Source organism: Globicephala melas, chromosome 17 (genome assembly GCF_963455315.2).
Source record: "Globicephala melas chromosome 17, mGloMel1.2, whole genome shotgun sequence".
In the NCBI taxonomy this organism is placed as follows: Eukaryota; Metazoa; Chordata; class Mammalia; order Artiodactyla; family Delphinidae; genus Globicephala; species Globicephala melas.
The window spans coordinates 11,237,843-11,250,911 of record NC_083330.1 but is presented as its reverse complement, the minus strand read 5'-3'; the positions used below and the strand labels follow the sequence as shown (position 1 = coordinate 11,250,911).

Sequence of the window (13,069 nt, the reverse complement as noted above, 5' to 3'; positions counted from 1 at the left end):
TAAAAAGTATAGTGACCAATTTGTGCTAAATCTGGGAATATTTTTAAATGGATATTATATAGATACACTGTTACAATAATGAAAATACATTTTCAAATATCATTAGAGCTCTTGATTTTTAAATTAAAGTATTAACTATATTAAGGAACCAAAAATACAAATAGCAGAACAGAATTCTCTAGCTAACCTTAAACACCTAGATGAAGGAACAGAATATTCTGAAATAAATATAACAAAGAAAAAGCGTGCAAGTTCTGAAACTGACCTTCAAAAAATGGAAAAATAACTTAATTGAATTAAATTTGTTTTGTTATAAGAATAATGCCTCAGAGCCAGATGGCCAATGAATAATAGTTATCAGATTAATGTAATACTTCCTACAAGTTGAAGTAAGGTTTAAATAAAAAAGAAAATGCAGACTTTTTAATTGAAGAAAAACGTTTAAGAGGCCAAAGAGATTTACATGTATTTATCAGAAAGCTTCTACAGTAACCCATGCTTTGTTTGAACCTTCTTACTATTATCATTGCTAGATGAAGCTTTTGGAAGCTACACTTAAATAATACTTGTTCCTCAACTGTAAAATATACCATACAAACACATAATACTAATATGGTTAAAATTTTTAAATAATGTATCTTTAATTTTTAAATAATATATCTTTAATATTAAGAATAAAATTTTAACTAAACATATTGGCTCCTGGTATGTGCACGCATTCAGATACCATAATTACCTAACATTATCAACTTCATAGAGTAGTATTAGAAAACTGACATTTTAACAAGATACTAAGAATATCAAGTATTTAAAATGCCTTAAATTCTGGCTTTGGGGAAGGACGGGGGTATAGGAAAGAAAGAAAACAAGTATATTAGAAGAGTAGAGATTTAAGGACTTAATACTGGGCAAAAACAAAAATAAAAAAAATAACGGAATTAAGATGAAAAAGCTTTCAAAATACCAGCGTTCTGGGCTCCCCTGGTAGCGCAGTGGTTGAGAGTCCGCCTGCTGATGCAGGGGACACGGGTTCGTGCCCCGGTCCGGGAAGGTCCCACATGCCGCGGAGCGGCTGGGCCCGTGAGCCATGGCCGCTGAGCCTGCACGTCCAGAGCCTGTGCTCCGCAATGGGAGAGGCCACAACAGTGAGAGGCCCGCGTACCGCAAAAAAAAAAAAAAAAAAATACCAGTGTTTTAAGGCACACAGTGGAGTAACTGTGGTCAGAAGAGAAAGAAAGTATAAGCTTCAGCAAGTACATTGTCAAGGGATATGATCAAAGAAAAACCAAAAAGAAGATTTTTCTACTTCTCCCTTATATGTTTCAGAAATTTATCTAAATAAGTCAATAAAAAATAGTTTTCAGTAAATTGGTATCCTGTACAACTTAAATAATATAAATGAACTAGGCACCACATCTGGTCTCAAGAGCCTGCGAATCTGGCAATATTCTGTTGCTATCCATTACTAAGAACAGAATGGTATATTAATACTCCCGTAACATTATAAAATGGAGATTCTAAGTGGGTTACATGGAGATTAGGGAACAGGAAGGTCCCCCAGGCTCTGTGGAAGCTCCTAGAAAATACAGTATTTAATGGGCTATTTTGTACAAGTGACAAATCATAAAGGTAAAACCTGAGTGGTCCCTTCCTTAAGGTGCTAGTTCATGAAGATCAATTTGGTTACCTAACTCTTTGTTTAGAAAATAAAATTTTGTTCCAATACACTTACTAGTTGGTAGGAAGAAAGGTATATTTAAGATAAATAAAAATCTAGTTTTGACCTTGAGACTTCTTACCTTCCCATAAAAGCTACAAAAATTGCTGTTTTCTTCCCAGATATTTTTGTTCATAAAAGGAAGCAAAATACTTTTCTAAGAATACTCAAAAATGTAAGTTAAACCCACTCTGTGACAGCCTTTCAAAGTATTTTATTTTATAATGTAAAGATCATACAATATTTCTCAATTTTACATCTGTAACACTTCGCATATTAAACATGAAATGTTCCTTTTTGCACAAACTTTAAAAAAAAAATTATTCCATGGACTTAGTCTGTAATCTTACTGAGCATTGATTATATTTAATCACTGAAATAATACCATGTCTATAACATGTACTCAATGAGATGAAAATGTTAATGATACTGTCAGGAACCAATTCCAGAATTGATAATACCTGTATCATTTCTAATTGACATCCTGCGCCACAAAACAAAGTAGTTTTAGTATTTAAGTCACGTACTTACATTTTAACAGTGATTTATGCCACCAAAGAAGAAGCCTAACAAAGTCCCTGGGGAAACTCATACAAAAAACAAAATAAAACTGAAAAAAATCTAATCTTTTTTTAAAAGGCCACTTCAGTTGTTGCCGAAATGGGCACTCAGTAGCATAAGAATGAAACAGAAAGTACAGTTCACCTAGTAAAGTACTAGTTTAGGTGAGGTCAGTGTAGGCAAGGGGACTGAGGGCATGGAATTCTTGGAGGTATGATTTAGACACCACTACTGACATGCATGGATGATGGATGGGAAGTTTGAAAAAGAAAAGGTCAACTTACTGAAGGTTCCAGCAAGGTCCTGTCCTACCACAGCTATTGTTAGTAGGGGGGGGAAAAAAAAACGACAGAAAATTTTTTTTTCAAAATCAAGGGCATTATAAAATTTAAAATAAAATTAGTGCTTATTGATTTATCAGTATCCAAATTCCTTTCAGAAAGAAAAGCATTTCATTCAGAGCAAAATTCAGTAAGAGCATTGTATTTTTACTGATCTTAAGAAATTCAAATCAACATTTGAAACAATTTAAATTATCCAAGATTCAATTATATTTCTAGAATTTTACTGAATTTTAGGTAATTTTAAATATTCTGATAATGTAAAACTACACTGAAGAAATTGATTTATTTAATAAAACGCATAAAAGAAAAATATAAAGCTTGTACAAAAGTTGAAATACTTAGAATAAAATATTAGAAGAGCTCACTTTGTCCTCATGTGACTTTTCATAAAATAAACACACTGGCACCGGGAACTAGGATTCTCTCAGTTTCTTGCCGAAAACGGTGTAACAGTAAATATACTCAGTCTATTTTACCACCTTTTGTTTACAGCCAAATGCAAAACATGTATTCTTAAAAGCAACACAGTAAAATAACTTCTAGATTTTTAATTACAGATTTAATTATTCCTCTTTTTCTACCAATTCCTGTCATAGTAAGAAAAAGTAAAAGCAGAATTTCTGCATTTTAATATAGTGACATACAGTGACACCAATAGGCCAAGAGGTATACCTGAGTAAAGAACACCAAACTAAATATTCTAGCTGAGACAGGCACTAATATTGCTGAGTAATGCGGTCACTTTAAAAAAAACTGAGCATCTATTAACCCTTCCTATTCATGACACACCTAGAATGGGGGAGGGAAGGAAGGTGAGGGGAGAATAGGGAGAAGAAAAAGGACCAGAGAGACAAGAGGGAAGGAAATGTGTGTGTGTATCTCTCAAAATAACCTAGGAAGGTAAGTAACAGTATCTCCATGGAAAAGCAAGTCTGTAAGAAGTCAATTACTGAGAATGAATAAAACATCACAAACAGTTATTTACTGAGTTGGGCTTCAAATTACTATGCCATGTTACCAAATTTATAAAACATAATGCATATATATCTGGATTCAGTTACCCTTAAGGGCCATTTTATAGCTAAAAATATCAAGAAATGGTATGACATCACATGTATGACATCACATACTAGCATAGTCCAGATTACCAGACAGTAACTGGGAAAAATATGAAGTTTAACAATGAATTTTAGTATGAATCCAGGTACTTATCCACAGATGGCTCAGACATCAAAGACCATGATACCACACTACGTCTCCCACCTCACTAGCTCCTGACAGAGGGGCCTTGTCTTAGCTCAACAGTAACCTCTGTCTTGCCTCAGGACCTCTGCACTTATTGTTCTCTCTGCCAACACTGCCTCACATCCATCCCTCTCCCTAACTCATTGAGGGGCTGGCTCTTTTTAATCCTTATTTGTCATTCCTCCAGGGATGCCTTCCCAGACCACCACTGTTAGTCTCCCCATGCTATACCAATTTTTCCTTCACTGCACTTAGTACAAATTATAGTTTTATGCTTATTAGCATATTTTCTTGCTTAATATCTCTCCCACTGAACCATATCCCAGTAAAGGTAGAGATCGTGTCTGTTTGCTTCACCACTGACCAACAGCACCTAACATAATGCATGGATTTCAAGTTGATTTGCTGAATAAAGATGGGCTGCCAGGTGGCAGGCAGCTGTTTTACTTCCACCTTTAGTCACAGTGTGTGGACTTCAGTGAGAATCTTATTCATTACTTGTTTGGTTACAGAACATTCCCTCCACCACCAATTCCAACAATCACTCCTAGCAATCTAAGAAAATAGCCTGGGGCAGGGTTTCCACAGGAAAAAAAGGTAATCCAGGTTAAATTTCCCAGAGTTCTGCCAGTTACTGAGCAGGGATTCAAACTACTGTAGCACAGGGCCCACCCTCCCCTTATCTGATGGTATGCAAGAGCACTTTTTTTTTGCCTTAGATTTTTCTAAGTGTAGTATTTTATTACCCCAATAAGCCACACTTAAGTTCCATGTTTTTCTTTAACTCATAAAATTTGAAATTCATAAAAATGACCCCAAAGGTGTTTTAGTGATTACTTTCATAATTTGCCAATAGATAATTATGTTACTACTGTAAACTTTTCTTTAGCAAAATACTAAAACACAATCTGTAAATGAAGTCCTCAAACTCTACGCTACATAAGAAGCTTCTGAAAAGGTTTTAAAAAACAAATGAACAAAAAAATCGAATATATGAAATTCGGATTTAGTAAGCCTTGGATGACACCTTATATTCTTTATACATTCCGTAAGTGTTTTTGCGAGGAGGCTGGGGCCTTGGAGGATGGGGCCTGAGCGTGGATATTTTATTTTTTAAAGCTCCTGGTGATTTAATTATGCAGCCAGTATTGAGAACCACTACACATCAAAACCTCTGAACTCCATTCCAACAAACAGAGCAAATAAACATTGAGTGCTTTTATATGATTTTTTTTTTAACATTCATTACCTCATTTTATTCCCAGCCCAATATTCATTGGGCCCATTAACTGGATGAAGGTGTAAATAAATGTGCTGATCTGTGTTCTGATTTGTGAACCTATAAATACACAGAAATCCAATTTGTTTAAAAAAAAAAAGGCAAAAGTTTTGGGAATTCCCTGGCAGTCCAGTGGTTAGGACTCCAGGCTTCCAATGCAGGGGGCACGGGTTTGATCCCTGGTCGGGGAAGTAAGAGCTCGCATGCCAAGCGGCACGGCCAAAAGAAAAAAAAAACCCAATCTGTAAAACCAGGGAGTTCACTTAGACAACCAAGTAAGTTAATCTGCTATTCTGCTGCAAGGTGGCAATAACAATAAAATCCCACCACTAGCATACTTTTATTGTGCACTAATTATGTACCAGTTACAATATTCAGGGCTTTGCATGGATTATCTTGTCTAACCCTCAAAACACAAAGTAACATGCCTGTCTTGCCCATCATTTATGTGAGTCTTCCTTGTCTGCAGATATATGGGTCAGCTGACAACAATGAAAAGATGGTGTGATTTAGAAGGAACACACTGAGGCTTAAGATTTTGGAGGTGAAACTGTTGTGAGGGCGACCAACTTGAGGTGATGCCTATTGAGTGCTGGGTACAAGAAAAGGAATAGAAGTGAAAGTCTACAGGAGCAGAGAAAGAAAAGAAAATATGAGACTAAGTTCCAAAAGACAGTGAAATCACCCAGGACAACAAAGGACTGGCTTTGACTACTAACTCCTGCTTCTGAATTGACCCATGAACACTTCATTCTCAAGTTTAATCTATTTCAACTTTTCTCTCCCTCCCTGGGTCCCATGGTGGTTCCCCAGTTCCAGACTTTCTATAGCAGTATTTACTCATGTTGGACTCCTGGACAGTCCAAATACATTCCATATCAATCAAACCTCCAAATGAGCCAAAAAAAATAGCAAAAATGAATTGTCAATTTTATTACTCTTAAACGGCATCCCTTATATTTTTTGAAGACTCTACATTTTTTATATTTCTGATAGATGTAGTAAAAAAAATTAAATTAAAGATACAGAAGAATGATAGCAGATTTAAAATATCTAAATAAGTAGCAGATAAAACACTCACTTTAAGATTGATGCTGAATTTGAAAAGACGCAGCATGCTGCAAAACTGCCTGGAAGTAAAAAATCTCACTATAAACAAATGTCTTCTGTTTTCTACTACATTCTCAAGTAGGTCACCAACATTCCTCTTACCTTACTCCTCTCCTTTATGTTAATTTCTCTTTTCAAATGCAGCTCCTGTACTAAACCTAAAACTCTTATTATGCTCAGATGCTTCTAAGTGACTAATAACATTGAGAAAGAAAATCCTGCCAAGAAAATGAACTTGGCCGTAGTACTTCGGCCCACTGACTGTCAAGGCAGATTTGGGTTGCTACCAGAAAATGCTGGATTATCTCCACGTCCTTTCATACATCTCTAGCTATGTGAACACAAATGCTGAAGCAAGTTCTCCTGCAACAAGGTTAAGCAGACAGATAAAATTTTAATGGAATAAATGGAGCAATCAGAAGAAAAGTTACTAAGTCTTAGTTAACACAATAGTTATTTGAAGAAAACTGGCAAATAAAGCAATCAGCAATTGGTGTCTCAGTGAACTGAATTCTCAGAAATTGTGCTTGAGAGAATTACTATCATAGGTTTCTCTACTGTGATTTTTTTAAAAAGCCCATCATTTGATAAAAATTACTTCTGCAAAGTTCCAATCTGTCAATCTCTAGATTGATGCACAAAGGTCTTGCCAGTCAATCCGCAAGTGGGCGTAGCAATGACCTACCTTGTTAGTGAACCTGAACAAATGGTCATTTCTACCACTTACTTAGAAACAGATTTTTAACTCTCTACAAGGAGGAGTGATTTATAAGTAAGACATCTAATAAGCTCGCAGGGGCACTTCTGACCTTCTGAATTATGAGTTAAACTTATCTTCCACACTTCACATGCTAATCTATTATTTAAAATTGGTATAGATTATCTGCTGAACTTTATATACTTAAACGTTGAACTAAAAGATTTTCTTATTACTACTGTAGAAATTACTGAAAAACAAGAATAAAGCTATGTGAAACATGTCTCACACTAAAACAACCGTAAGGAACAAAAACCCAAATCAAGAAAATAGGAACTTATCTCCAAGCAGAGTTGAGCTACTCCTGATTTGGTGCTAGAAGACAATGCTCAAGGTCACCTGGGAATTAACAACTGCTGGGCTTATTATATGCTTCTAAGTCTGTATGTATTCTTAAGGATAAATGTCTTACAGAGCTTCAGTAATCACTTCACAGAGGAACTAAATTTAGAAAGACTTTACCGTGGTTTTTATCCTCTTTTATTTTATTGATAGCAGCATCAATAGTGGGGAGAGGTTCAAAAAGTACTTTTAAAGCTGTCTGGCCTATTTACATCACCAATGCACATATTAATATAAAATTTGAAATATATAAAGTACAGTACCTGAAACTGAACTCTTGGACACTGGATCAGAGATAAATTAGTACCAATTTTCCTTACGATACTTCGAGATGAACCATATGGCTTCCCAGACCAAAGTACCTAAGTAGGAAAAACCAAAAGTTTAATTACAAGACTTACAGAACTGTTAATACAAAGCACTGGACAGTTAATTGCATGACATGCTGACACATTAATTATGGGATCACAAAGCTCTATGTTATGGGAAATGAGCTAATACTTCTCAATTAAAAATTAAAGAATATATACAGCAGGTTGTTACTAATGCAATAAAGTTTAATGTAAGGCATTATATAAAAATGTAAAAGAACAACTAGTGGAAGTTCCCTGGTGGTTCAATCTCTGGTTGGGGATCTGATCCCACAAGCCGTGCAGCATGGCCAAAAGGAAGGAAAAAAAAAAGAACTACTAGTAATTGTAAAATAAAATTATATTAAGAGTAAAAACTCATCTGTTTTCATTAGGTTTTCATCCTACTCTGCAGAGGAAACTATTTTATCTCCTCTGCTATGTTTTTAGAATCTTATCTTTAAGTTTTTCAAAACTACAAGCTACTTACAATAGACTTTCAAAACAAATGCAAATCAGTACAAAGTTCAGAATCTGAATTTGTACGACGCAGGATGCTGCATTTTGTTTGCTACACAAGAAGGCCTGGCCAAGGGTGAGTGGGGGCCAAAATCCAGTTGTACTTGTGAGGCCTTGTCTCAGGGGAAAGGTGTGTTTTCCTAATTTATACAAAAGTACTAAATAGGCTAGTGATAACCCTAATGAGCAGAATTTTTCAGATGAAATCATAATACACAGAGGACATTATGCTATGCTTAAAGCAAAAACAAACACAAACCTCAAAGCAAAAAGCAAACAAAAAATGCACAGGCAGAATGTTAAAGCATTACGAATTGTACCTTGAAACTTCTCCCCAAGTATATGCTCTTTCCTTAAAGAGAAAAACTATCCATCTGTTTTGAGTGCTATACCTGAAAGCCTGGACAGAAGAGGTAAAGAGAGGTGGTATACTATTAAAAGCAATTTGGAAAAAAAAGAATGAGAATGATATGACTATTTACTAATTCATTCAACTGAGATATTCAATTGCATCCTAAAACTATTAAATAAATAGTACCCAATCAGCTGGCATGTATTCTGAGCAATGGACACTGACCCCTTTTTAAAGTCACTCCATGCCCATTCTAATTTAAAGAATGGAATTACAGTATGACCAAACAATGTTACTGTAAACAGTTGGACCAAGCAATGTTACTGTAAACAGCCATGGCTCCAACACATAACCCTAACTAGACCTTTAGACCATTCTAAAAGCATGCACAACTTGTAAAACGAGCATAGAAGCAATCTGACTTCTTAGATTTTAGCAATCAAATCCAATTTAAGGTTAACAGTATGAATCAAAGTGAGGATCATGGGGTATATATAATACCTCTGGCATCTGCCTCTGCTCATATAATTCTCATCATCAATATGGTCAAAGTTTCAGATAAATAACAAGGACCTACTGTACAGCCCAGGGAACTATATTCAAGGTCTTTTAATAACCTATAATAGAAAAGAATCTGAAAAAGAACAGATATATACATATAAATGTATAACTGAATCACTTTGCTGTACATCTGAAGCTCACACAACATTGTAAATTAACTATACTTCAATTTTTTTAAATGGATTTAAAAAATTGTTCAAAGTTTCACTGACTGTTTACCTGGGAGAGCTCCAGAAAGTACTATAACCTACACTGGCTACTATAACCAACAAAAACTATAACTCCTGCTTTAGAAATATAAATTAAATGGATGGACAGGTTGGAAAACTGGTCAGTGGAAAGATAAGACGTCAATACTGAAATAAGAATATTAAACAAAGAATATAAGAGGTAAAGTTACTGTGAAGCTTAGAATTACGTGGAGTTCAGGAAAGCAATCATTCAAACCAATGATCATACAGAGAATTATCACATGAATAGTGTTAATAACACATGAGGACCAAGAGGAGGAAAATCATCCGACCAGAGGAAAAAGGGAAGAATCACAGCCTTACAAACCCAACATAGGAGGCCAAGAAAAGCAAGAGGGAAGAGAAATGGGGATATATGTACAGTTGATTCACTTTGTTATAAAGCAGAAACTAACGCACCGTTGTAAAGCAATTATGCTCCAATAAAGATGTAAAAAAATAAAATAAAATAAAACAGTATTTAAGCAAACTCTTTACCTTATACATGTTAATTGGCATCGATCTTTTAAAAAAATAGCCATAGGGCAATAGTAACTACACCACTCAATCATTTCTCGTGTCTTCTATTTAGCCATAAGTCAAAACTCTCCTATGATGTAGGAGAATGATATTTATACATCACAATGTGACAATTACATAGTCTAATGTGAATCTTCCATCCCTCCAGTAAGCAAAGATCTTAACTGCAGATGAAGAGGACAAAAAAGCTCACGAAGAAAAGTTCAAAAAGGACTTGCCAAGGTCAGAAACTAAGATTTCTGCCAGCTTTTAGCCTTCCTTGCTATGCATGCTTCAGGGCTAAGTTTCAACTATTATCTTCCCATCTGCTTTATATCAGAAGGAAAGAATACCAGGTGCCTTCAACAAGGGAAAGTGGCCAAAGCTTCAGCTTTTATTTATAGGGAATTAGTAGACTATTAAGGCTTTTGATGCAAAGTTAAGGAAAGTAACTTGCCTTATGTGATTATTTTTTCAAGTATACACAGTGGACTAACATAATGTTGTTCTGTTACTTATGAACTGCATAACATTTAGCACCAAAAATTATGAAGCAAGAGTCTTTATAAGCTAATGATTGGGATACTTAGAAAGAAGAGGAGCCATAACCTTCAGTGGATTGAAGAAAAAGTAAGGGGAAGGAGCAGCTAACTTCCAAGAAGTCTAAAACTAGGTCTTAACTTTATTTTTTCTATTCAGCCCTCATGGAGGGGGAGAAATTGTAAATGGCTGTGAAGAAATAATGAACAGATGGTATGGAAAGTCACCATCTGTGCATTGGGAGGCTGTACGGCCCAAGTGCATCTCCTACCCTAACTGGTGGCTGAACTGTGTCTTGTCAGTACACTTGTTTGGAGAAGGAAAGGCTTCCTCTAAAGATGAACTGTCAGTAATATCTTTTCAGATCTAAGAGAGAGGGCAGGGAGAAAACTGTCATTACTAGACAATTCGATTTCATTAAGAAATAAGAATTGGGCTTCCCTGGTGACGCAGTGGTTAAGAATCCTCCTGCCAAAGCAGGAGTCATGGGTTCGAGCCCTGGTGCGGGAAGATCCCACATGCCACGGAGCAACTAAGCCCGTGCGCCACAACTACTAAACCTGCGCTCTAGAGCCCGTGAGCCACAACTACTGAGCCCGCGTGCCACAACTACTGAAGCCCACATACCTAGAGCCCGTGCTCCACAACAAGAGAAGCCACCGCAATGAGAAGCCCGTGCACCGCAACGAAGAGTAGCCCCCGCTCAGCCCAACTAGAGAAAACCCGCGCGCAGCAACAAAGACCCAACGTAGCCAAAAATAAGTAAAATACATTTATAAAAAAAAAACAAGCATTCAATTACATTAAGAAAAAATTAAGTAACAGTAATTTTTTTAAATTAATTTATTTTTGGCTGTGTTGTGTCTTCGTTGCGGTGTGCAGGCTTCTCACTGCAGTGGCTTCTCTTGTTGCAGAGCACGGGCTCTAGGCGCGCGGGCTTCAGTAGTTGTGGCTCACGGGCTCTAGAGAGCAGGCTCAGTAGTTGTGGCGCACGGGCTTAGTTGCTCCGCGGCAGGTGGGATTCTCCCGGACCAGGGCTCGAACCCGTGTCCCCTGCATCGGCAGGCGGATTCTCAACCACTGCGCCACCAGGGAAGCCCTATTTATTATTATTAAACAAAAAAACTGCTTTGCTTTATTTATAAGTACTGATAAATAATGTAATAATGAATCTGTGTGGGGCATGCATGTTTGCATGTCTGAGTCTAGTAATGACAGTCCATAGCATCTGGCAACAGAGTTTGTAAGTGATGACAGCAAGGAGGAGGATGACACCAGGAGAGAAATTTGTTCTTTGTTAACAATGTGAAAAGCTATTGTCGAAGTGCTGAAATGTGAGGCTGGAATCTGAAAATGTCATCTGTCTCACCATGATGACTGCACTCAAGCTTTATACGGTGGTGATTCATTTCTTAGAGACTAGTTAAATCTATATTTCTATCTGAGAGTCACCATTTAGCAAGAAAAAATATAAACTTAATTCTAATCAAATGTATTTTTCTCAAAAAAACTATGTAATATTAACCCAAGGTTCTTATTCTGATATATAATTTCGCATATCCCTGAAATTATACACAAAATTATGTACATATACAACATTTTTCTAGGAAGAAGGTCCATACCATTAATCAAATTTTTAGGGAGTCTAGGACCCAACAAAGTATAAATTCTTAATTCCAAGGGAACCAGAGGAAAATAAAAAGTATGTGTTGGGGAGAAGGGGGTGGAGATAGGAAGATGAAATTCTATAACAATTTTGAAATCCCCAACTGAAGACAACCCTTCCGTCAGTTCTCTTCTTCCTTATCTAAACTCCTAGCCACATTCACATTCTTCCTCCAAAACAGAAGAGGAAAACAAGGTTGCAATTCTTAAGTATTACTGGAAATATATTCCTAATACAAATTAGATATTTGCTGTAACTTTTCAACATAAAATACTGAGATGAACCAGAATCACATTAGTTTCATAGCTTGCTTTCTCTAGTTTAAAACCATTTTTACTTAAGGGCATAAATATAGTAATAATAGAATGAGGAGAAAGTTTGGACAAATGTGAATACAGCTGACCCCTGAACAATGCTCAGGTTAGGGACACCAAACACTGCCCCCACTTTCCCAACAAAATCCACATATAACTTTACAGTTGGCCCTCCTGTATCCAGGGTTTCACATCTGCGGATTCAACCAACCATGTATCATGTACTACAGTACTTACTACGGAAAAAAATCTGCATCTAAGTGGATGCAAGCAGTGGAAACCCACACTATTCAAGGGTCAACTGTATATAGTTTTAAATTCAAACAAATGTTGAGGCCAAATGGAATGCAGTGAAGAGAAAACATAGAGACCACGGCAGCATATAGGCCTGGTTTTAAAAGTAGGCTCTACCATTTATTGTCTGTATAAAGCTGGCAAATTATTGATCCCTCTATGTTTCCCTTTCCTCATCTATAAAACGGGAACAGTATCTACCTCATAAGCCTATGAGCCTTAAATGAGTTAAGGGAGGGGCTTCCCTGGTGGTGCAGTGGTTAGGAGTCCGCCTGCCAATGCAGGGGACGCGGGTTCGAGCCCTGGTCCAGGAGGATCCCACATGCCTCAGAGCAACTAAGCCCGTGCACCACAACTACTGAGCCTGAG

At 36.6% G+C, this 13,069-nt stretch overlaps 1 protein-coding gene across 3 annotated transcripts in view; it reads right to left on the bottom strand.

The window, feature by feature from the left end:
• The window catches only part of MTFR1 (mitochondrial fission regulator 1), a 67,220-nt gene that overhangs the window by 37,891 nt on the left and 16,260 nt on the right, over nucleotides 1–13,069 (bottom strand). For 2 of the 3 annotated variants that reach the window (XM_030859653.2, XM_060287606.1), the window contains exon 3: nucleotides 7,619–7,717. In XM_030859653.2, the coding sequence (XP_030715513.2) occupies nucleotides 7,619–7,717 (99 nt within the window). Of the gene's footprint in view, nucleotides 1–2,562; nucleotides 2,598–7,618; nucleotides 7,718–13,069 lie in introns of those variants that run through there. The other variant, XM_070043970.1, reaches the window with a different exon arrangement.